Source organism: Hippoglossus hippoglossus, chromosome 6 (genome assembly GCF_009819705.1).
Source record: "Hippoglossus hippoglossus isolate fHipHip1 chromosome 6, fHipHip1.pri, whole genome shotgun sequence".
In the NCBI taxonomy this organism is placed as follows: Eukaryota; Metazoa; Chordata; class Actinopteri; order Pleuronectiformes; family Pleuronectidae; genus Hippoglossus; species Hippoglossus hippoglossus.
In genome coordinates, this window is record NC_047156.1 from 7,234,836 (window position 1) to 7,260,889 (window position 26,054).

Sequence of the window (26,054 nt, forward strand, 5' to 3'; positions counted from 1 at the left end):
GACTTCTTGAAAAAGGGAAAACATTTGGTCCATCCAATCCTGAGAGGCCGACAGGAATTTCATCCTCGGATCAAAGAGCTGCAAAATGATCCTGATTGCTTCCAAGTCCATCTCAGGATGTCAGATCCAGTTCGATACGCTACCAGCACTGATACTGAACATTAAAAAGAAGAAGAAAACAAATCTCTCGGAGCCTTTGACAAATGCGGAAAACGCAGCAAATCAAACCTTCTCCAAAATCTTAAAAGACAAAAGTTTCTATGTCAGTGTGTAAACATGCTTGATGCAACATGAGGTCGTATTTACTCTTAAACGTGCAACAATTTTTGGATGAAAAATACAGAGTTAGTGTGCAAAGACTTCAAGTGTGCATGTAACAGTTTGAGCCTTGAGTTGTGTAGTTGTGCGCATCTGTGTTTCTAGCCCCCTTGTGAATTTTCTGTTTGTACTCAGTAGAGCACACACCTCCGACCAGGCCCAACAGTCCCTTTAAATTCAATCAAGTTGCACCAAAATGCACACACTCATAGATATCAGTCCTCCAAGAAAGACTGACATTCTACATCAAGATCTCTACATTTAGTTCTTGAGAGATTCAAAAAAATTTTGCAATGTTAAAAATAGCAAATCCTGATCCGTCCCCTAAATTGAAACTGCTCCAAAAGTTCATGGGTTCTTTCTTGGGAAGTACCTCATCATGTATTTTTTTGTGAAATACTGCTAACATGGTGTTTGGGTTAAAGTTTTCAGCATTTAGGTCTTTGCGTTCGCTTTCGCTTTCGCTTGCTACAGCTGTGACAGAATCAGACATGTGCGTTTTGATTAACTTCCCAAAATCCCAGGAAGGTTTACTGTTATCGTGCAAAGATAAAAGCAGCGGGTGTGTCTTCCATAGTGTCAGGAGGTGAAATTATAGAAACCGAGAAAGAGCAAAAATATTATTAGGACAAACATGATGAGCCAAAGAAATGAAGAAATGGATGATCGTCTTTCATCAATCAATATTTGCTTTCTCTGTCCTTTTTTAAAAAACATTTCACCACCCTGTGTGATTTTTCGTTGTATTTGTTGTTCCTCTTGCTTTGAGCTCACTGCCTGAGTCATCAATGCACCACAGCATGAGGAAGGCAAGAGCGAGGAGCGAGGTCCCGAGAAGGTCTCCCAGGGCTGTGAGGTAGGGTATCGAGTAACTGTCGGGGTCTTTACGCCTCTGCCACAACCAGTGGACCATACAGTCGGCTGTACACAGCAGAGAGAAGACCTACGAGACAAGGAGTATGAGATGTATTGTAGAACAGTCGGCGGAGGGAAACTGAACCCTGCAACTGACTCACCTGAATCAGGGAAGCAGACAAGAAGGCGACAGTCAGGACAGCACCGGGTAACCTGGGGTCTCCTTTCATTAGGTTGATGGTGTATAAGAAGATGAACTGACCAGGGATGACCAAGAGAAGCAGGATCCGGGCAGAGCGATGGTTTGCTCCTGCCACGACAAAGCTGAACATCAGAATTCACAATGCTAAAATGAAAACTCAAAATTTGAAAGGCAACTTACTTCTTGACTCATTTCGCCCTTTTATTAGTCTCATGCTCTTGTGTTTGATTGTTTTGTGTGCTACTGGATGCCTAAATCTCTCTCTGGTCTGGATCAATAAAGTATCCATCTATCTATCTATCTATCTATCTATCTATATGTCTTTTGTGTTGGCTATTTCAGTGAATCAAGCACAAAGTCCAACACTGTTCTTATAACCCATAGCTCCCTCCCATTGGGTATGTGAAAGTATGTATTACCCTCCTGATGTCTGAGGTCCATGAAATTTTAAAAAATTTAAAAGTTATAACTAAAAAATGTAGTAGCACTTAAATGGCACTTACTTATAGCACTTTGTAGTTTGGCTTTTTTGAAGAAAATTGTACTTTCTTGATTCTTGTTGTTCTGGGTTTGTACTTAATGCACTTATTGTAAGTCGCTTTGGATAAAAGCGTCAGCTAAATGAAATGTTATGTAATGTCTTATCAGGGTGGGAGCTATCCTGCCTTCATGTCTCTGTGGAAGACCCCCAGAGTGAGACCCCAGATAGCCAAGAAGTTTTTTTTTCTTTCATTTTTACAGTATGTGTGTATAGTGAAGGAGCAATTCAACAGCTTTAAAGAAATTGACCATTTATCACCTGATCCAAAGAAGGTGCGAAATGGGTTGTAGCAGCCCCTTCGCTCCTCTGGAAGATCTCCAGCTGGGAAGTTCAAATGCAGATAAGTAGACAACCGACTCGACTGTATGGAGACGAGGTTCCCTCCAATACCTGAGAAGAAAAGAAATGTCGGGGGCAGGGGTCACCAGCGATAGGACGTGATATAACCTACTGTTTGACAACAAAGAAGGCCGCATTCTTAAGATCGTAAAATATTTAAATGTGACGACCTCCTTTGAAATCAGACGCGTTGTATGCAAGGCTCAATCTCACCTCTGGTCTAACCCACACAGAAAGACAAACCCTGTGGAGGAACTCAACAACTGCACCGTTCACACATGATGAATGCAGTTGTTCAGAGATTCTCTTCTCATGCAGACGCCTTCGCAAACAGCAGACCTCACAGCTGTAAGGACTGACATCAAATGCTACAATGACCCTGGTGAGGAATCACAAAACACAACATGTACCATCCATCCATCCATCCATCCATCCATCCATCCACCACTGATCCTTTGAGAGGATGACATCACATAGTGTAAATTCAGAGGCGGATTATCATGATCAAATGATTTTAAACCTGTATCATTACACACACACACACACACACACACACACACACACACACACACACACACACACACACACACACACACACACACACACAAAGCAGCCCATTTAATACACATTTTCAGAAGACAACTCACCATTTATGACTGGAGCATAAATTATAAGTCCTGCCATGTTTTGATTTGACATTGACATGTCCAGAATAAGTCCTCCAATACTAAAAGACAAAAACAGAAAGTTTTCAGAAGCTCTTTATGATCAGTACATTATTGGCACTTTAAAAACATCAACACCACGATATTCAGGTTTTTGTCTCTGTTTATAAACACTGATAACTGTTTCATGACAGAACCTCAATCTTTTCAATCAATCAATCAATCATCAAAAGAGAGTGTTGTGATGATTTTAAGTTCATTTAAGTTATAGTTAAAGGTTGCACACACACAAGACAGATTAAAGCTGCAGGGGTTATTAAAGGAAGACGGTGATATTGTGTAGTAATTGGATAATCTGCGCGTGATAAAAAATAGCAAAGTAATAAAATAACAATAATGATTAAAACTTTAAATTTATCAATTTCAAATTAATAAATAGACCAAGCTACGGATATTTTAATAAATAATTAGATATAACAACTGTTGGTAATCAGGATGATTAAAGCCAGAGCACCAATAGCTGGCAACATGTCCATTAAGACTGAGGTTTAAACCTCTTAACAAGCGGAAATGTGGACATGACAACAGAAACAAGGATAAACACTGGGTGTTGTCTTCAGGATGGACAACTACTGAGAAGAGTCTCCCACTGACGCTGAAGTCTGCAGTTTTTAGGAAAGTTTTTAGGAATGTGCAAATGGTTCCCAAGAGAAGGTTCATTGGCAGGAGAGGATATGAAGCTTTTAACTTGCAGGTCAAAGTTGAGTGGTTGGCATGCACAGTGCAAGTCCTATGTGCAGAGCACGGCCTGTGATTGTCCAAGGTTGAGTTGTGATGTTTTGTTTTGTTTTTGTTTTTGGAAGAATAGAATTATATGCAACTATTTAATTTGCTTTGTCATCTTACTTTCATATAGTGGGTTTGTCTCAGGACCTTACGTATTTATCGTATGACAGACGGTTACGTCTTTGCTCATTTGAATAGAAAACAAAGCTAGAAAACTAAAGGAGGAAAATCTCCAAAGCAACACAGACAAGAAATTGTCTGACCAAAGAAGGATGAAATGCATTCATTTGCAATCAACTTCGTATATTGAGCTTTCTTATATCATTATCATATATATCATATAAGTATCCGAAAGTGTGTTTTCATTTATTCTTATTCTTGTGTTAAGATAATATTAGAATGTGTTTTGTTTGAGAATCCTGGAATTGATGAAGGTTTCCATCCTTAAGTGAAGACACCAGTGGTATTATGCTCATAACAAGTATGTGTTAAAATGACAGAACTAAACACAACCAATCATTTCATTCAGATTACCAGGGTGAATGGGATGTATTCTCCTCTGCTGGCTATGGGAGAGGAGTCAGTTGCGTTTTTTAGGGGGGTATAAAACAGGTAAAACCGACCGGGAGAAATGCAGCAGAGATGCAACAGAAATATGTGGAAGAGCGATGGTGCACAATGTAATGGAAATCTGCATTATCTAACAGCTCGACCGGAATATGCTGCGTGGGTACAATTACAGGAAAGCTTGTGTAAGGGTAATACGGAGGAAATGCCAATGAACTGTTTGATAAGATAAGAATCGGCCCACATTTATAATCTGTACACTTAAATATTTACCATGTAGCAGGTTACAGGACGGCACTTTCAGCACTTTTTATGTATAAAAGCTTGTCAGAAGAGACAGTTCAGATCAGATTCTTGATGCCTGCAGTGGCTTTGAGAACTCTGTCTCTATTTGGCCAAATAGTAACACTGTGACTTGGTTTGTGTTCAATATACTCTTTGTAATTTTGCGTCGATCAGCATCAAATGCCTTGAAACTCGCTTGAGCTATGTTTCAATAATTCATTGTAATAGTTTAATTCCTCACCAAGGAATTAGAAAAGAAATTCCCACCACACACAACTTTTCCTGCTGCTGTAGGAAGATTTCCGGCTAGATCAGCAAATATCACCATATAAAAGAGACCTTTCTTCAGACTTGGTCCAGACCACCTCTGGTTTATATGTTATTTGTTTTTTTTCTCTGTTGTACCTTTTTAATAAAACCAAAATCAACATTGTTTTTAAAAGTCTGCCATTGGACTTTTTCTTGTTTTCTTTTAAAGTCATATTTTTACTTTTTTAATCAATTCAGCCTTTTTTTTCAAGCCTTAACTTAGACCCTGATGTCAGTTTAAATGTCAGTTTACTATACACATGTGTAGTGTAGCCCTGTATGTGGATATGTGGATGACAGTGATTGGAGGGATATGATGTTTGTTATCATAAACCTTAAGGCTAACCCTAACTCACAATTTAATGTATTTCTAAACATATTCCTTATAAATAATGTGAATAAATGTCCAAGCTGGGGAAAGAGTCAGGTAGAAGGCTGAGGCAAGTACCTGCTGATGACCATTGCAGTAATGATCGGTTCCCAGCCTGTGCGCAGCAGGATGTGACTGGCTGGGTGTTTGGAGGAGATCACCACCCACAGAGGGATCAGGCACAAAATCAACAGATCCACCAGGTACAGCACGTAGGGCTGCAGCTCTGTCCAGAGAAAGAGTCTTTATTTAGACTTTCATTTTCACACTAATCCATGATGGCTCTGTGATGTTTGTGAAACAAGTGCAACAGGTGTCATCTGCTGGCCAAAAGTGGAAACTGCTTGGGATCATGCTCAGAGAAAGACCAAGTGTTTAAAAATGTTTTCTGATCCCGAGTGTGTGTTACGGAATCAAACTGTCCTTGCTGATCCTCTTCGTTTTCATACTTTACTCAGGTTTTCAATTAGTTTAACTATTTAACAATAATTAGTTTCTGTGCAATCTCAATGTCTTATATGTGCAGTACTGTTACACGTTATACATTCTTTCTTTTATATTCCCTTGTGTTTATATTGTATCTTTACTTATTACCTTAAACAAGGAGGTTATGTTTTCACCCCTGTCTGTCTATTTGTTGGTTTGTCTGTTTGTAAACCAGAGGATGTAAAACTACTGGACGGACCACGTTACTTAGTGAAGGATGCGGTATGGCTCAGAGAAGAAAATGATTTCATTTTGGTATGGATCAGGATCAGGATGAGGATCAGGGGTGGAGCCACAAGTATTTTTTTCAGTCAATTTGAATGGTGTATAGAGTAGTGATTGCCAATTTCTCACACCATTATAAATCTTTTGGAGCATTTAGAGGGCCTCTGTTTCAGTCCTTATTCAGTTTCAAAGGCTCTGTTTCCGGACTCCATTAGAATATACATTTCTTTATGCTGAATTTACGATGCTGTCTTGTGAAAGTGTGGTATATTTAGCTAACGTAAATCATTTTGACATGTGTGTAAAACATAATGACCCTCGTTTCCGGACTCTCAGATTATGTAATTATTCTTCCCGATGTTACTCGTTAGTTCTCTCCCTCGGGGAATGCTCTTTGACCTGTTCAATGGTTAGGGGGCCCTCGTTTCCATCTTTATGTACGAAGCATGTCTTGAATTAGAGGCCCCTATGTATGACGTCATTTTATCTCAAGTCTGGGGCACACACACAGACTCCATCAGGAAGATGGCCAGACAGCAGCTCTTCTTCCTCCGCAGGCTGCGGAGGCTCAACATGGATGCCAGGATTCTCTGCAATTTCTACAGGTGCACCATAGAGAGCATCCTGACTGGCTGCATCACCACCTGGTACCGCAGCTGCACCACCCTGAACCGTAAGGCTTTGCAGAGGGTGGTGAAGTCTGCCCAGCACATCACCAGGACGGAGCTACCATCCATGGAGGACCTCTACACCCAGCGGTGTAGGAAGAAGGCCAACAGGATCATTAAAGATCCCTATCACCCCAGCCATAAACTGTTCTGCCTGCTGCCGTCTGGCCGACGGTACCGCAGCATCCGGGCCCGCACCACCAGGCTCAGAGACAGTTTCATCCCCCAGGCCATAAGACTTTTAAACTCCTCCAATCTGTCATAACTCTGCACCTTAGCATATTTGCACTATTGCATATTTGCACTATTGCACACACTTGCACTATTGTTTTTCTTTTTTTCTTTAGGTGTATATATATATTTTAGATATGTATATTTTATTTTAAATTTTAAATTTTGATTGAGCATTGTTATAAGAGAGCCTGAGACCCAAGCATTTCATTGCAAGCGACTGCTTAATGTTATCGTTGTGCATATGACAATAAACTCTTGAATCTTGAATCTTGAACCACTTCCCTATGAAGGCTTGTCCGACACCGGCGAGACAGACTTCTGCATTGGCTGAGAACATCTCCGGGTATATCTAGTTACCTGTCCTGACCTGTAACTTCTGTGTAATAAACCTTATTATACAAGCAAGAATGGTGTCCGCGGAGATTCCTTCATCATCATCTTCAACATCACTGCTGCTTAAATATACAACAAAAGCATAGAGTTGCAAAAAGAAATCTATATTGCCTGGTCTCGCCCTGTATGGTGGGCCTCTGTCACCCCTTATGCATCCCCCGGTATAAGATATAATCAGTGTTTAACATGCAAGGCAACTAACTACATTTTCCTTTCAAAGGACATTCGTATGTGTCTGTTGTTAATGAGGCAATCGCCTCAGGCTGCTCGGGCTGCACTCGGAGCCTGAAGCCTCTTTGTGCTCTTTGTTAGGCAGCTGCCCCGGGCTGCACATGCTCCTCATGTACAGAGGCCCAGTTCAAAGGTTAACTGCCTGATGCTCCTCACACACTGATGCCCAGGGTAGGCACACAAAGAGTGGCATTCTAGTTTTTTATTTATTATGTATCATTATTTTCATATGAGAAAAGCCCCTTTGTGAATTATATATATATATATATGTCTTATCTTATCTTATCTTATCTTATCTTATCGTCATCCTCCTTTACCTGAGATAGAGTAGAACCACCGACTGCTGAAGGCCAGAAGGGCCAGAGTGATGAGATCCCCGAAGCTGGCGGCCATGGGTGTCGCCACGTTGTCAGGGTTGATCCCCAGTCGCATGGAGCCGAGGATCACTGCCACCATGATGATGCCTGGGCAGGGTTAAAGACAGGGGGAGGTTCTCCATGTATGACGTGACTCTGAAGTCAAAACACGGATAAACTTTACTTTTATCATTTACATCAATTTCAACAATGGAAATAAGACTGTGTCTCATGTCTTTATTCAAGTGTAACTCTAAAGTTTTACTTGTAAACAGAAAACAATGTGATTTGGAGACACAAACTGTTTAAACTCTCCTTTCCAGAATAACTTCTGACACAAGAGGATTCTTAATGTCGTAGAGGGAAAGAAAACTTGGACATTCAAAATGAGGATTTTACATCCACCAAGGCACAGACCATGCCTGACGCCTGCTACTTTACTGACTTTACAAACTTTTTATTTCAAACTCTTACCCATATTTTGCATTTCTATTCATTACAATTGTCTTGGTCTGTATAGTTTTCTTTTCTCTACTGCAGTGAGTGTAACAAAACCTAATTTCCACCCAAGAAATCAATAACATATTTCTGATTCTGCTTCTGATTTTCACACTGACAGAAAGGTCAAGGACAGTTGAACAGTTTGTGTTGTTACCTTGCAGCATTGAAGCCATGAAGGCAGTGGAAACACTGGTTGAACACAAAAGCACAACGTGATTGAAGGTCATCTCCCCTTCAGCCATCCAGCCCAGTAGAGTCGCCATCACAGAGGCCAGCAGACCCAGCACTGTGGCCTGCAGCTGTGAAGTAAGAAAATAGGAAAACGATTTACTGGAGTGGAATTCAATTTTGCAGATAAATAGACAAGGATTCAAAGATGGTTGATTTGAATTAAGATATGTTACAAATAATGATATAAGACAAATGAAAAATAATAATGTACCTGCTTGAGTGCCAGGTTGCCAATGATAATCATCCACTTTTCTCTGGCAGATTCCATTTTCCCTGCATTTACCTGAAAACATCAGATTAAAATACAGTAGAGTATAAATACATCACACTATGTGTGTGTAGATCATCGATTGAGCTGTAAATTGGATTATGAGCTCAGTGTTGTGTCAAATGATGTTCCCAAGGGCAAAAATCGAATTGAACATCAATTGATAACTGATCATAATCATTTGTTTTATTAATGTATATTTTGTTTTAATATATTTTTTATCTTTGCAGATAAACTGTTATTCTATTTTTTTTTTTTATGAAAACTGATCTCGGAATTTCCAAGATAATTATCTCAGAAAAACAGTGAATGCAATACGTTTCCGTACAAAACGAAAATTAAACTGGATTAAACTAAGCAGACGGGACAGTGTTGCTTCCACGAACACCAAAGATCCAACAAATGAGAGCGTCATTCAGAATAACAGTAAAAAATAAAAAGAATTCCATGAAAACGAGTTTCTTATTTTATTTTTTTTTTAAACGAAAACTTATCTCGTAATTTCCCGATTTCTCGATATTATCTCAGAAAAACTGAACTTTTTTTTCAAATTAATGCAATACGCCTCCGTAGAAAGGTGGTGACTATTTTCACTGACTCAAAACAAACCACAGTGTCAATGTTTCCTAGAACTACGGAAGCGTATCGCATTCACTAGAAAAATAAATTAAAAAAGTCTCCGAAATGCCGAGTACGCTACGCCTCCGTGGAAACAGAAGCAAAAGGTGGTGACTATTTTCAGCTGCGGATGATTACACCCTTTAGCCCAACGCTGACTCAAAACAAACCACAGTGTTGATGTTTAACCAGAAAAGAGCTTTAGTAGTTTTTATACAGTGGCGATCTGAAGCACAGAGGAAAAATCGATCTTTGGATAGTTTATGAAGGCTCTTTATGAAAATATTACATGGTTATATTATTTGCTTTTCCAGGAAAACATCATGCCAGGCTATCCGACTTGTGGGACTATTATTAGTAAATTGATTTGCTGCCATGGACTTCACAGGCCTGTGAGGAGTTTCACACCCATGATGCAAAAGAGCAAAATCTAATCCTGAGAGTTGGTGTTTCTTTGTCATTCAGATTTAGTTTTCTTCAACTTTGTCCTTGTTTATATTTTACATTTTTACTGCATAGGGAATTTTATTATGTTATCTGTTCTCTTACACTGAATGCAATATACTGCTTATGTGCTCATGTGCTCATGTGTGAGTGTGTGTGTGCTCACTCACAGCAGTGGAGAGTCTCGAGGCCAGAGTCATTTCTAGGTTCCCCTTCATGCCTAAGACAGCAGTGACCAAGATGAAGATTTCTTTGACGTCCTGGAACACGTCCCAGTCCTGCCAACACAACAGTTCAGAGATAAATGAGCTTCAGTTTACACCAACACCACAAACACACAATACCCACGCAGAAAAACTACACAGATTTCCTTCTTCTCTGTGTTTCTTCTGTACCTGTTTCCTCTCTAAGGAGAATGTTTTTGGTCATGTAGTTTCCTTGATTCAGCAACCAGGCACTGTAAACTAAATGATGACCTCACCGTTGACCTCGTCTTAATGATTTCTGTGTCCTCACCTTAACATAGTCCAGCAGCATCCCGGCCGCGACTGTCCCGAACCCGGCCAAAAGAAACGGCACCAGGATCTGCAGCAACAAGGAACGCGCCGACTCCGCAGGTGCACTCGTAACGACTGCATCCTTTTCTGTCGTGGATTCGCTGACCCTTGAACTTCCGTAGAGTCTAACGGGGAGCAGGTAGTCCATCTCAGTTAACTCCCGAGGCTTGTATTGCAGACTGGTGTCGACCGGTGGAATGTTCTCATTGGAGCTGTATGGTTGTGGACTTCCAGAGTGTTGGGATGAGGAGGGATTTGATCTGGACTGCTGACCGGGGCTTCTTATGGGTTGTTGATCGTCCTGGGACTCCGAGACAACCATGATGTGAAGTGAGGGTTTTGGCAGGATGTTAATCCCGCTGCTCCGGCTCCTGAGAAATCCTTTCACTGGTCAGACACAGTTTGCTAAAACAGGAGATACGTTTTATGTTAAGGGCAAAGATAGAATAAACTAGAATGGCACGAAGTAGAGTTCAGACCTTCACAACAGTCCCCTTATGAAACAGCAATTCAATTCAGTTGATCCATATTTTAATTGGATAAATCCCCTAAAAATGCTTGATTTCTTTCATAAAGATCCATGAATTATTCTCAAAAAAGTATCTTGCAAAGTTAAAGAAATTGAAAAAGAGACCTGGATCCCCCTGATCTGTATCAGTGCCAAAATGTAATGGGTCAGTGCATGGTTTCAGTGTCATCTGATGGTGGAAATTGCCATGATTATCATTCTTCATGCCTGCCTCAGCAACACTAAGGCCATGTTGTCTGACAGAGACAATGCACTTCATTCGGAAAAAATTCCTAAGAGATGATCAGGTACGAAAAAAGCTAAGGTCATCAGGTTTTGAGAGAGGAATTGTACAAAATGTAAAAAAAATTCTAACATAATCGGCAAAAACACTGGAACAAAATGTATTAAAGAAGCCTCATATGTTTAAAAAGCTTTAACTAGAGATGGAACTATAACTTTAATGGAAATAAGCATTTTTGCATAATGTTAAATATTGAGTCTGATGATGATCCAAGCAACAGCTGGATTATCATCAGACTCTGTGTGAGGCAACGACATACGAGGTAATTCAAGGTGTTTACTGTTGTCTGTGTGGAGTCCTGCAGTGATGTCTTTGAGTAAGTCGGCGCTGTTAGATGCTCAAAAAGTACGTCAAAGAAAATCTGGGAACATCAAACTGACGTCAAGTAGACACAGTCGAATGAGAGGATTTCCACCATCAGGCACAAACCTGAGATAGTGTTAATTCGCGTATCAAATTAATTTGCAACACCCTCTGAGAGTGTCTCTCTCTTCCCAGCAACTTTGCAAACACAGATAAAGCACAGTAAAGTAAAGTTTAAAACAAATTTCCATTTAATTTGATAGCAACACTTGGTCTTTGCTTAAGAGTTGAGAAAGTGAAGAGTGAACAAGTGCCTTACCCTTAATGTGAGACCATGGGAGGAGAAGAGGCATCTGCTCTTCTCACAGTCCACTGCTGATGACACGGACTCTTCCTTGTGGCCACTGTCGTCGTCTGATTGGTGTGCTGAGTCTTCACAGTGGAATTACCCAAACCTCCTTCACACACACACACACAACCACAACCACACACACACACACACACACACACACACACACACACACACACACACACACACACACACACACACACACACACACACACACACACACACACATACACATAACTCACACTCTCACCTCATGTATCACATCCTGTGTATAACCTGTATATGACAGACAGCACTAAACACAAAGTTTAGTACTGGCTTCTGACTTTATCATTGTGTGACTGTTTATTTGTTTATAGGAACAAGCACTTATGGCAGCACTGCCAAGCACAACAATTAAATGGCGTAAAACTACATGAATTTACAATATATATCCCTAAATAGGGATGTAACAAGCTCTCTGGTTTGCAATCAGCTGGCACGTCAGATGCAGACACAAACCAAAGATGTGGGATGTAGGATACAAGTAGGGCTTGGTACCAAAGTGTCTCCTTGGACATTAGGCCTCAAGGATGAACTGGTTAGATTTTGATGGTCAAAGGTCGAGTTCGCTGTGACCTCACAATTTTTTTGTTATATCTCAGGAACATCTCCAAGGATTAATTTCCAATGGGGTACAAATTTTCACTTGGACTCAAAGATGATCTCATTAGAATATAGTGCTCAAAGGTCAAGGTCACTGTAGTAACCGTGCAAAACACATGTTCGCTCTTGTGAATGCGACATCTCAGGAACACCTTCAGGGAATTTCTTTAAAGTTGGTACAAACATACACTTGGATTTTATTTTGGTAGTCTAAAGTCGATGTCACTGATCTCGGAAAACATGTTTTTGCCTTTTGACAACAAATAATGAGACAAATAAATAAAATAAATGATGTACTTATTGACAATTTACTTGTTTGTTTATTTTGAAGCACTTTGTAACTACTGTTTTGCAATAGAAATAAAGTTTTCATTGTTGTTATTATTATTATTGTAGTTATTATGTTATTTTTTAATACTAGTCGTAGTAGAAGTAGTAGTAGAATCTATTTATCTATTTATCTATTTATCTATGTATCTATTTATCTATTTGTCTATCTATCTATTTATCTATCTATCTATTTATCTATTTGTCTATTTGTCTATTTATCTATTTATCTATCTATCTATCTATCTATCTCCCTCCGCGGACTCCACTTCCCATGAACCCTAGCGACCATTCACAGAATCATGGGACCCATCATGGGACCGTGCCTCTCCTCAGTGTAGCAGCGGGCTCTCGGGTCTCCTCTCCGGGCAGAATGGCGGTGGAAACCATCGCACCTGACTGGGAGTTTGACCGTTTTGACGACGGCTCACAGAGTAAGTGACGAGCCCTGACATGTAGACACAAACAAGAAAAAACATGGCGACACGCTGCAGTTAGCCACATTAGCCTCCTGTGCTAGCTTGCGCTGCTGGCTAGATGCTTTGCCGCCGGGCTCCGTCTGTTTACTGGATTAATAAAGATATTTCCACTTATCTCACTTGATATTTACTGACAGTGACTTCATCAGCACGGACAGTTTCGCTCACGTTTAAGGTGTAAACTCGTGTAACAACAGGCAGGGACGTGTTAGCTGTCAGTACTAGCCGGCTACCTGTCAAATAAGGCTAATCACAGTGTATGACAGTACACAAACATTTACTTCACTTACGATTAAATCACCTCACGTTACTTCCATTCACATAAACAAAACACAGGGTTAAAGTGCAACAGTTTAAAGTTCAAAGATGAACGTTGGCGTTTGAGGGTTTTCTGTGTTTGTGCTGGTTCCTCTTTCTGACTCGTATGCAAATACAAAGCTGGGTAGTTGTGCAGGAATGAATCCTCACCCAGTTGTTAACCATGACCCTTTACCCTCATTCAAACATATGTAAATACACATGTATGTCAGAGCTGGTAGCAAAGGCTCAGTGTCAGCTTCATGCATCTGCTGTGGATGAAGAAAACATCTGCAAACTTATTTGGGCTCCGCAATAATATATGTATCCCTGTATAATCTTCATCAGTAGCAGTATAACAAAGGTCAAATATACATCAATTAAAGGGTAATGCAGTGATGAGGTATATAACACGTAATTGATCTTCCTCCGATTTGTCGTCCTCTGTCCATAGGGTTAGGGTTGACCTTCACTTTAAATCAGTCTTTAAACGTATAATACATAATGGGACATTTATCGTGGGGATTATTGACATCATCTAATATGATCGTTTTTATCTCAATGTAATTTTTGGCGATGTGGTCCAACTCTAATGTTGAAGGATGCAGTGTTTTTTCTATGTCTTTAACACTGCAAAATACACTATGGTGCAGCTGGGTGGGATTTAAGGGGACTGCTGGGCCTTGGTAGAGTTATGTGCTCTACTGAGTTCCATTAACTTAAGAGAGTAGAAGAAGAAAATAGCCACAGGGTGAAGTAAAGTACAACAACATGAAAATCATGAGTACATCCCCCCTGACAATGTCCTTCATCTAACTCTCTCCCATCATACAGAAATACACACCGAGGTCCAGCTGAAGAACTACAATAAGTTCCTGGAGGAGTACACCTCTCAGCTGAGGGGCATCGAGGAGGCGCTGGATGACTCCATCGGAGACGTGTGGGACTTCACTCTGGACCCCATCGCCCTGAAGGTAAAACCCCGTTGGCCGAACATCAACCTGAGCGTTTACACAGTTGAGTTCACACAGTTGGAACTTGCACAACTTCCTTCCCAATACGTTGTGTTACTCTCTTTCAGCTCATCCCATATGAGCAGTCATCTTTACTGGAGTTAATTAAAACAGACAACAAGGTAAGTCAAGACCAAGAGTCTGGAACAGTTGAAGTCTCATATCCACAAAGTTGTTGTTTTTCTTTTCAATGATCAGTCTTGTTTTCTGTGGTGTTCAGGTTCTAAATAAAGTCATCACAGTTTATGCTGCACTCTGTAGTGAAGTGAAGAAACTCAAGTATGAGGTAAGTACTTTCAAAACAGTGCACTCTTCACTTGTTGGAGATACAAAGTTTAACACTGGGCCAGATTCTATTCTCTCCTCACCTTCTTTCTAGTTCAAAACTTCTGACTCGTCTAATGGTGTCGTATTTCCTTTAGTGAGTTTTGGCATTAGATCACTGGTTTTTAATGGTTTCATTAAATCACTGGTTATCAGTCCAGTTCTGAAACCATTATCAATCTTAGTCATCGAGGCCTTTGAACTGAGCCTCTAGTCGGTATGACTTCTTTCACCATTAGACTTAACTAAGGTCGATTCTTAGTTACATGTCCCATGCTAAATATATGTTTTTCAAAGCAACCATTCCTCACATGTTTACATAAGGCCTTTATCATGATTATATTACTTTTATGCTTGATATACTGTATAGTGCTGTCACCTGAGAGTGTACAACTGCAATTATAACTGCAGCCTCATGCTGAGCTAGTGCCTTTCTTATATCCTCAGTATATCACAGACATTTATAGCCTCATTAGCCTGCCGCTACAACCGTTTGACTTGGATCGCCTGCAGTTCTGAAGCTCCCTGTACACAGACACCTAGTATAAGTACATAAGCTTGCAAAGAATAAATATATACAGAATTTTCTGCCACCACACTCTGTTATTGTTGTGCTTATGAAATGCAAAATCAGATTTTGTGTCCTGACTGACCTGCTTGATATTTATGTTCACCTACAGGCGGAAACCAAGTTCTACAATGGCTTGTTGTATTACGGAGAAGGAGGTAATCAGTCAGCCAGCAGTGCTTCCTCATTTCCCCCTAGGTTTTTCTTACTTTCAACATTCTGCTTTTTAAAGGATTGATGCAAATACGTTGTTTATGTACTTTTGCGTTACAGTGTCTGACACCGGTGTGGTTGAAGGAGAGTCACAGATTCAGATGGGTAGATTCATCTCATTCCTGCAAGTGAGTAATTAGTCTTTTTTTTTATTGATAAGATCATTTACTGGAGAAAATGCTGAGAGCTTCTCTCTTTGCTCTTTGTACAGGAACTGTCGTGCTTTGTGTCCAGATGTTATGAAGTGGTGGTCAACATTGTCCATCAGCTGGCTGCCCTCTACAACAGCAACAAGTGAGACGCATGAACAGAAGCCAGTCAGTGTTGCACAGTGGATATACTGTTTATGGTTGGATTGGTTTAAATACCCTCGTTGTGAAGAGTCTTTACCCACTTAATATGGAGGCAGAAGCAGAATGCGCACACTGCAGTTCTGGTTTAAATAGCCACATAATGCTCTGTTACAACATTTCTCTTTCCGTATCTTAGGGGTGCAACGAAGATCATTGAGTCATCAGGCGTCCATTTCCAGGTTGGTTTATGATGTAATGATTTATTTTTTTTGTGTGTGTCTGTGTCTTGAGTATTAAATATTGTCTATTTTGTGTTTTCCTGCTGCAGACTGTGTACGAACACCTCGGAGAGTTGTTAGTGGTGCTGCTCACACTGGATGAGATTTTGGAGAATCATGGCACACTAAAAGATCACTGGAAGATGTATAAAAGGTGAACACACACACACACACACACACACACACACACACACACACACACACACACACACACACACACACACACACACACACACACACACTCTCTCTTACCCTCTGTCTTCTCCTCTCTCCCTCCCACAGACATACATACACACACACACACCAGTTTGCAACCAGTGAGATAAAATAAAGACAGAAGTGCTGTTTTTGTATTATGTATTATGTTATGTATTCACCTTTTACCCTTAAATTAAATGCATTTTTATGATCATTCATTGTTTGTTGTTGTCTATAACTGCATCATTCTATCACAGGTTATTGAAATCAGTGCACCATAACCCTGGGAAATTTTCCATCCCTGAAGAGAAGCTGAAACCGTTCGAGAAGCTCCTGCTGAAGCTGGAGGGACAGCTGCTGGATGGCATGATACTGCAGGTAACTTCAAAGATGTGTTTTTAGTTTAGTTTCAAGTCTTTTAATCAATATAAGCAGGTTCCACAGGATGATTTTAGTCTTTGAACAGTAAGGAATTTAATCAAATTAACTAAAAGCAATAATAAAAAACAATATTAAACAAACTACAGAAACATTATTCTCACTTTGCTTCAGACCTTCAATAAAATGAGCTGGTTTTCAGTTCAGAATGGAATGTGGTTTTATTGCCTCTGTCTGATCTCACCTGATAGGAAGCAACCCCCCTCTGAGAAGGGAGAGAGAGGAAGCACTTTCTCATGGGGGTTGCTCATGGGTTCTTGGCATCATTATTTGTTGACCTCCTTCAGCCTGTTACATCTGACTAATCCATAGTGTTAGTCATTGCTAATTATCAGGTTAAAAGCAGTTTGTTTGGAAGAACAGCATCCTTTCTTTTTGTTTCCTGCCTGAAATGGAGGTTTTATGATATGAAGGTTCGGTGGAGTTCAACCTCCAGGTCACAGTGATGACTGAGGCCAGGAATGTCCACTACAACCAAATACTTGATCACTGATCTCCTAATGTTTACGCTTGTGTGACAGGCCTGCGTGGAACAGAGATTTGACGACCATGGGGAAGGAGTAGCTGTTGCCAAAAACAGCGTCTTTGCTGAGGAGTTTGCCTTCAACCTTCGCACCATATTCACCAACGTTGAGTCAAAGATTGGTCAGTTTCTTCTCTCAGGAAAACTTAGTTTGCCAGGTGGTATCCTTCGCTTGCAACTTTGAAATATCTTCTTTGTGTTCATGTGGTTTTCAGGTGAACCTTCCGAAATTGACCAGAGAGATAAATATGCTGGCGTCTGTGGTCTCTTTGTGCTTCACTTTCACATCTTCAGGAGTGTCGACAAAAAGCTGTACAAGGCCCTGCTCGATGTCTGTAAAAAGGTAGTTTTGTCTTTCTATCTTTAGTTGTGACACCGTTTCCTGATCCTGGTTTCAAACTGGATCTAGTGAATTTAAATGTGGTTTCATAAGGAAACTCTTCGGACTTGGTGGAGGTGCATACTTCCTGAGAGCCGTTCTAGTTTTCATGTGTGTTTGTGTCTGCCCCCTTCCTCCAGGTTCCCGCTGTCACTTTGATTGCAAACATCATCTGGTTTCCTGACACGTTCCTCATTGCTAAAGTCCCAGCTGCAGCTAAACTGATGGATAAGAAGAGTCTGCATGGCATCAGAGGGCAGAGAGACACCTACCTGCAGCAGAGAGCTCAGACGCTAACAAAGTCAGTAGTGTCCAAACTCAGTCACACTAGTTCTGTTGAAACCAGATTGTTATTCCTCCGCGCCGGCGAGAGCCAGTGGCCGGAGGCATTATGTTTTCAGGTTGTCCGTCCATCCGTCAGTACGGTGTCCTCACAAAGGCTGTTTATGTTTTTCTTGAACATGATATCTGAAGATCAGCTTGTGGGAATGTCTTCAAATTTGGTACAAACGTTCACTTGGACTCAAAGATTAACTGATTAGATTATGAATCTGGAGAAAAAGGTGTGTTTAGATATGTAAACAGAAACTGCACTTGTTGGCAGAGGCGAACAACCGCAAAGCACTAATTCTAGTTAGATTCAAAACAATCTAACAGTTTCTGTTGTCGTTTCTCTTCAGGGATGTTCAGTCCTACTACGTGTTTGTAACCTCATGGATGATGAAGATGGAGTCCATCTTGTCCAAGGACCATAAAGGGGACAAGTTGGCAGACGACCTTAACAGCAGGTGTAATGTGTTTGTACAGGTAAAGACGGCACAATATAAACTACAGTGATGCATACAAACATTTCACGTTTCACATTTTTTCGCTTTTACGTTTTTTAGTCTCCATGAACAGAGAAATACATGTATTATGCTCATTTATTTATTTGTTAACTGACACGCTTTCTGTAAGTGTCCTTTCTTAAAAGAACACTCTGAAAATCCCCTCTTCTTTCCCGTTCCTCACAGGGAATCCTGTATGCGTACGGCATCGGCACTATTATCAAGACCACCATGAACATGTACATGTCAATGCAGCGGCCCATGACCAAGACCTCGGTCAAAGCGCTCTGTCGACTGGTTGAATTGCTCAAGGTGTGTGGGTGTGTGCACGAGAGACTATTTCCATGCTTTATACCTGTACCTTTATTAACATGAGGTTTAATCCTGTTTCCCTTCAGGCTGTGGAGCACACGTTTCACAGGCGTTCTATGGTTGTAGCCGACTCTGTGTCTCACATCACTCAGCAGCTGCAGTCACAGGCCCTGAATGCCATCGGCACAGCCAAGGTAAACACAAGCCCAAAAATATTCATTCAAATGCTAAGTATTTACAGAAGGAGTTCATATAGTTTCTATGTTCATGTCATTTGACACTTAATGTGTTTACCTCCCTGAAGAAAAGGGTGATCTCTGACAAGAAGTACAGTGAGCAGCGACTGGATGTGCTGTCCTCTCTGGTGCTGGCAGAAAATGCCCTCAGTGGACCCAGCACAAAAGAGCGCCGCCTTGTGGTGTCTCTGGCTCTGTGCGTCGGCACTCAGCTGGTACGTCGGGGGAAAACAAATGGTTAATGGGATACAGACACTTCTGTTTCCTTCTTATTTCACTTGACTCTTAGCTTGACACTGAAATCAATCTGTCGCTCCTTCCAGAAAACTTTCAAAGACGAGGATCTGCTCCCGCTGCAGCTTGTGCTGAAGAAGCTGGATCTGATCAGTGAGCTGCGTGAGAGGTGTGGTTTCTTTCTTCTTCTTTTGATTAGCAAGAAAGTTTCCAGTGCTAGATTTATAATTGGTGCATGACGAAATCTGTGTCAGGAAAGAAAACTTGGAGAAGTTTAGATGCTACTTGGTGTGGGGGCAATGTCACGGGCAACTTCGACATCTTTCTGAAGTAGGATCAAAGAGTTTTGTTCTGAACTCACTGGCTCACAGTCAGACGGCTAAAACCAACCACAAAACATCTACATCCAGACATGTCAAATGTCCATTTATCACTTTGACAGCTGACAAACCATTATCTGTCAAACCTAAACTGACATCTGGTCCTTTATGAAGGTTAATGTCTGAGCTTATAAGAAATGTGTTTTCATGATGCCTTTTTTTTTTACACATACTGTAAGAGTCATACCTATGGAATTAAGGAATTTTTATTTTTTGTTCCTCAGGGTCAAGATACAGTGCGACTGTAGTTTCCTTTACTGGCACCGAGCTGTGTTTCCCATCTACTTAGATGATGTGTATGACAATGCGGTGGACGCAGCAAGAATACACGTAGGCTGACGGGCAAAATTATGTTGAAAAATTAAAACATTGTATATGCAAATTCAAGAAAACAGTTTTATCTTTGTTTTAATCGTCACCTCTTCTTCTGTCCCCTTGATGACGTCTGATTGGCCGGAGCAGTACATGTTTAGCGGGCTGAGGGACAGTGTGCCGTCCATGTTACATGCCAAACACATGGAGTCATGTGACCAGCTACTGGAGAGCTATGACAAGGAGATCATGGATGTTTTCAACGAGGTGAGAGCAGATGAAAATGTTGCAGCCAGAATAAGGAGCAGAAAGAGGAAATGTACAGGAATCAAATCATCACAACACAGTGTTGATTTAGAAGATCGTGTTTCAACATGGAGGTTGAGGATGTGATTGTACATATGTGGACTTTGTTGTGTCGTAGCCAAAGTTATGAGGTTTTTGGGTTGTAGTTTTACTGTGGATTTTGTTTTATTTTTCTCGCGCAGCACCTACTGGACAAGCTCTGTAAGGAGATAGAGAAGGACCTGCGTCTCTCCGTTCACACTCACCTGAAGCTGGACGACAGGAACCCTTTCAAAGTTGGCATGAAGGATCTGGCTCACTTCTTCTCCCTTAAACCCGTCCGCTTCTTCAACCGCTTCATTCATATCAAAGGTCCCGGGAAACTCTGTTTATACATGTACACAGATTGTTTGTTCTTGTTAATGGGATATTGAAACAATTTTGCTGTTGATTCAGAAACTTTCTAAAAGATCTCTTCTCATCCATACATCTATAGAGTTGATGTTTTATTAAAAACTGAATCATGTCAGTGAAATAGAGTGGAGTGTGTGTGTTGAGTAATGCTGACCCCTGCTGGTAAACTAACTCGGTGTTGCCATTGCAGCCTACGTGACTCACTACCTGGACAAAACCTTCTACAACCTGACCACCGTGGCTCTGCATGACTGGGCCACCTACAGCGAGATGAGGAACCTCGCCACACAGCGTTACGGACTCACGATGACAGAGGCTCACCTGCCCAGCCAGACACTGGAACAGGTCTGTGTGATGGCACCTTACACATCATTGAAGAGATACTTTACATTTACATGTGGTTTTTGAGATGTAAACTAAATGATGTGACTGTACTGTGATGAAACACATTAATGTCACATTACATGATGCTTATAGTGCCACCGACTGTTTCCAACTGGTGCTGACATAGGCCCTGGTATTAACATCCATCCTGATCCGATCACAAGTGGCCAGAGTTTGTGTGTTCACACCTGACATTAAAATACATCCTGAATGTGTCTCCTGTGACCAGTTGTGATCGGATCTCACTTCCCTGCTCTACATGCAAATTAACATGTGTGTAATTTGTTTTGGTTAAAACCAAATGATGTTGTTTTGACCAGTCGTGTGTGTGTGTGTGTGTGTGTGTGTGTGTGAGTGTGTGAGTGTGTGAGTGTGTGAGTGAGTGAGTGAGTCTTTTTGCAGCTGCAGTGAAGAAAGATTTCACCAATTTAAGAAAAGTGTCATGATGTTGTGGTCAGTGCTGGTATTTTGGCGATGGACACATACAAATCAGCATATGGGCACAGTTGAGAGTTAAAAATAAAGGTTCAGTTCCCAGTGAAACTGTAGCAGGTCAGAGGACATCAGCTGAGTAGGCATTCCTTCATATGTGGCCCTGGACGCATTTGCCATCTCACAGCTAAAGGAATGTAGACATGTTGCCCAGACAGATCGCTATCACACCTCTACGTAGAGCTGTCCATCTAATGCTCGGATCACAAAAACCACATGTTAATACCAGGTGTGTATGGGGCCATAGAGTCAGTCATTCGGCACGTCCCTATGTCAGGAAACTTAAATCTCCAATGTGGGCTGGTTACTTATCAGACTGGGGAAATTGTGAATTTACTCTGTAATAGAAGTGGATGTTTTAATATAGAAGTGTAGCAGATAAATGGATGATTAACTGTTTCCTCTGTGTTCTCCCTCAGGGTTTGGACGTCCTGGAGATAATGAGGAACATTCATGTTTTTGTCTCACGTTACCTTTACAACCTCAACAACCAGGTGAGACTCTGAGCCTCCGTGTTCACCTTCTGTACGTTGAACCAAGTGGATATCAAGTCTTACATTTAATCCATCGCTCTCCAATAGATCTTCATAGAGAAGGCAAGTAACAACAAGCACTTGAACACCATCAACATCCGCCACATTGCCAACTCCATCCGAACCCACGGCACCGGCATCATGAACACCACGGTGAGTTCCCAGGAGACGCAGAGGAGTTTTAGAATTTTTCCACTCAAGTATTTTTTTTTTTCCTCACCTGTTGCACTTCTCCCCCCCGCTTTCATCAGGTGAATTTCACCTACCAGTTCCTGCGTAAGAAGTTTTACATCTTCAGCCAGTTTATGTACGACGAACACATCAAGTCCAGACTCATCAAGGACATCCGCTTCTTCAGAGAGACAAAGGACCAGTCTGATCAGAAGGTGAGAGACGACTCGCTGTCTCCACAAAGCTCATCACTTTATTACACCAGTTACACTAACAAAGCAAAGTGTTTTACTCCAGGCAGAAAGTCGTAACACCAGTTAATGATCATGCATGAGAGCTGCAGACAGAACCAACACTGTGATCAGTGATTAAGACGAAACTAATCAACCATAGAGGAGGTTAATGTGTCAAATCAGTAAATCAATTCTCTGGAACAAGATCTAGATTTTCTGTTCTTGGAACCAGTTGGATTCCAGTAATAACATGATTTCTCTCCCAGCTGCTGTTTAACTGTTTGTTTTTGTCTCAGTATCCGTTTGAGCGAGCAGAGAAGTTCAACCGTGGCATCAGGAAGCTGGGAATCAGTCCTGATGGACAGAGCTACCTGGACCAGTTCCGACAGCTCATCAGCCAGATCGGTGAGAAAATACCATTCAACAGATGAAGGTTAAACCTAAGAAATCATTGGACATGGATCCCGTCTGAGCCAATGTCAGCCAACACCGATTTGACCCTGTTTTTCTCTCAGGTAACGCCATGGGCTACGTTCGCATGATCCGCTCTGGTGGCCTCCACTGTTGCAGCAGTGCTATCAGGTGAGTTGTTGTAGCTGTGTAGTAAACAATGCTCCCTTTGATTGAATATGAAGGAATGAAAAAGTCTTCAAAACCTTGACTATGCTCAAAAACCTGTATGCATTTACAAGAGTTCTCCCTTTTATTCTGACATTTCTCTCTTTGATGTTTAATGTTTTCTGTCTGTGTCGTTTGCAGGTTTGTTCCAGACCTGGAGGACATTGTGAACTTTGAGGAGCTGGTGAAGGAGGAGGGACTTTCAGAGGAGACTCTGAAAGCTGCTAGGTGGGCACAACTTCAAAATATCTTTAAATGTTGTCTGTAGATTATTGTGATTATTGCAGCTCCAGTGGATGTAGACACGATGTACAATCTTCTGAACAGACGGTTTATTATATGATATCTGCGCTGCATTTCAATTTTTAAACCTCAAGGTGGCACCACATTTACAAAAATGTGAATGAAATGTCACCTGCTATTTTGACATCTGTTTATCTGAAACTCTCTCTGTGTTTTTATTCCCAGTGTCTTAGATTCCGTGTTGGGGGATCTGACCAGCAACTCTGCCGAGGGGACGGAATACTTCAAGATGCTGGTGGCGGTGTTTGCAGCTGAGTTTCGCAGTGCCAAGAATATGCACCTGAGGAACTTCTACATGATTGTACCCCCACTGGTCAGTACTGAGTCTTTTTTCATTTGTGTGTCAGCTTTGTTCTTATGCCTCCGCTCCAACAACAGCCAGTGGCCGGTGGCATTATGTTTTCGGGTTGTTCTTCCACCTGTCCCATTTTTGTAAAACAAAATATCTCAACAACCCCCCTGGGCAACTTCTTGTTCACTTGGACTCACGGATGAATTGATTACAATTTGGTGGGACAGGAAGGACACTGTGACCTTTATAAAACATGTCTTTGTCCTCTTGAACATGTCAAGTCTGCCTTTTGGGAATTTCTTCATATTTTGTTTAGTTTTCAGACATGCAGCACTTTTAATAATTGACGCACGAACAAATCTCTCTTGTAGACCGTGAATTTCGTGGAGCACTCGATCAGCTGCAAAGAGAAACTCAACAAGAAAAACAAAAGTGGAGCAGCTTTCACAGACGACGGCTTTGCTATGGGTAATAAATCACATTTCACTGGAACAGCTTCCTGCTTAACTGCCTCTGTCCAGGGTCATGACTGTCTCTGACTCGCTCTCTCAGGTGTGGCGTACATCCTGAAGCTGCTGGACCAGTATCTGGAGTTCGACTCGCTGCACTGGTTCCAGGCCGTCAGAGATAAGTACAAGAAAGAGATGAACGCGGTGGTGAAGGAGCAGAACGTCCAGTCGTCCAGTCAGGATGAAAAACTGCTGCAAACTATGAACCTCACCCAGAAGAGGCTGGACATCTACCTGCAGGTACATTCTTACGTTTTCTGCCTTTTCAGTGTCTCTTCGTTGATTCTGCCGTCTGTCTTTGAAATGCAGAGTTATAAAGCAACAAGGAAATCCGCGAAGTGTTGTGATCATGTGGTCAGGATGTTTCACACTGAACTCTTTGTCTTCCTCTCTCTCTCTCTGCAGGAGTTTGAACTGCTCCACTTCTCCTTGAGCAGCGCCAGGATCTTCTTCAGAGCGGACAAGACCGCGGCCGAAGAGACTCAGGAGAAGAAGGACAGAGGTTGGCTGGTGTTGTGATGATTAATGAAGCCTTAAATTATGCACATCCAACCCTGTTACATGGGCTTTTTGTAGATGATGTTTCCTGATTAATGAATGAGGAGGTCTGTGCCTTCATCCTTTAGACTTCACTAGTAACTTGTAACATTTTCTCCACCAGAAGCAGCTTCCAAAGCAGGAGGCGCTTCAGACGACTCCAACACGACTGAACCAGCCTCAAAGTGAAGCCAGCGGACGATGTCGTGTTGGATTGTAAAGTCTGAGAGGACTGTAAAATAAGCAGAGCGTGCACCTGTCGAGCAGAAGAGTGGAGAGAAGATCTCAGAGATAAGAGACTTGAAACAACAGGCGATGTTTGTCAGACTCTTTGTGTCCCATGACGAAGGGATTATCTTCATCAGAGAATGAATGTTTTTCTTCAAGTGCTACGGCAGCAAGTGTCTGTTTCTTTGTTTCCATTTTACAGAAACAACAGAGTGTCGCCCCCAAATCTGTCGGCTTCTAATCGATTCACTTTGAAATCGTAGCATTTAAACAAGCAAGTGCAGTTTGAAATGCGCGGCGGTGAGACAAGCGTGAGGTGGAGGTGAATCAGTTCCAGTGCTACGCAGCCTTTTGCTACTTTTACATTTCAAGAACTGGATTGTTTTTTTACTACAGTAGAAGCCTCAGCTGCTCTGCGCCCTCCGCTGACCAGAGTTCAATCATCGACTAGTTTGCATGCGATTTCATTTCAGTGCTGTTGTGATTGTTTGTGGCCTTTCATGGCAGCTCTGTGCGCTGCAGCACACGAGCGAGGACTCTTTAGAATGTTTTTCCATTTAAACCCTTTATTGTTAGTGTGCCATATTTCTCAACTACTTCTTTTTGTTAAATTTATACATCGTATCAACTAAGGTGTGTAAGCGCCTTTCTAAACTGTGGATAATCCTAATTAATTACGCCAAACACATCAGGTTCTTGATCTGAGTGTTAATTTCTCTGCAGCGCATTTATATTTTATATGTCAACATGTGGAAATGAGGCCTGTTTGGTCAAAGACTACATTCCATGAATTAACCTGCTTGAAGAGAAAAGTCTCTTAAGACTAATAAAACTTGCACTTTCAATAGACTTCACTGTGTCAGTCT

At 41.4% G+C, this 26,054-nt stretch overlaps 2 protein-coding genes across 3 annotated transcripts; one reads left to right on the forward strand and one right to left on the reverse strand.

Annotated features, from left to right (window-relative positions):
• Positions 1–320: 320 nt before the first annotated feature.
• Positions 321–11,911, reverse strand: slc41a2a (solute carrier family 41 member 2a). Its single transcript, XM_034588618.1, has 11 exons — positions 11,884–11,911; positions 10,409–10,854; positions 10,063–10,170; positions 8,774–8,845; positions 8,486–8,630; positions 7,792–7,938; positions 5,316–5,463; positions 2,903–2,982; positions 2,175–2,306; positions 1,335–1,483; positions 321–1,261 (listed from the first exon to the last, which is right to left on the reverse strand). The coding sequence occupies exons 2-11, from the start codon at positions 10,769–10,771 to the stop codon at positions 1,037–1,039; spliced, it is 1,569 nt and encodes a 522-aa protein (XP_034444509.1). The 5' UTR covers positions 10,772–10,854; positions 11,884–11,911; the 3' UTR covers positions 321–1,036.
• A 1,240-nt stretch (positions 11,912–13,151) lies between these two features.
• On the forward strand, positions 13,152–26,038 carry washc4 (WASH complex subunit 4). 2 transcript variants are annotated; one of them, XM_034588009.1, is made up of 33 exons: positions 13,152–13,319; positions 14,496–14,635; positions 14,743–14,796; positions 14,895–14,960; positions 15,679–15,724; positions 15,840–15,907; positions 15,991–16,073; positions 16,269–16,311; positions 16,401–16,504; positions 16,806–16,926; positions 17,508–17,631; positions 17,725–17,852; positions 18,029–18,189; positions 18,569–18,695; positions 18,902–19,027; positions 19,114–19,221; positions 19,332–19,478; positions 19,587–19,666; positions 20,102–20,207; positions 20,340–20,456; positions 20,678–20,846; positions 21,079–21,233; positions 22,184–22,258; positions 22,346–22,450; positions 22,549–22,683; positions 22,998–23,106; positions 23,217–23,283; positions 23,461–23,547; positions 23,788–23,935; positions 24,286–24,382; positions 24,467–24,663; positions 24,829–24,925; positions 25,085–26,038. In XM_034588009.1, exons 1-33 carry the CDS (start codon positions 13,160–13,162, stop codon positions 25,147–25,149), a joined length of 3,615 nt encoding a protein of 1,204 aa, XP_034443900.1. In that variant the 5' UTR covers positions 13,152–13,159; the 3' UTR covers positions 25,150–26,038. The 2 variants fall into 2 exon arrangements, with proteins under 2 accessions (XP_034443900.1, XP_034443901.1); XM_034588010.1 differs by having other exon boundaries at positions 13,177–13,319; positions 25,088–26,038.
• Positions 26,039–26,054: the final 16 nt, after the last annotated feature.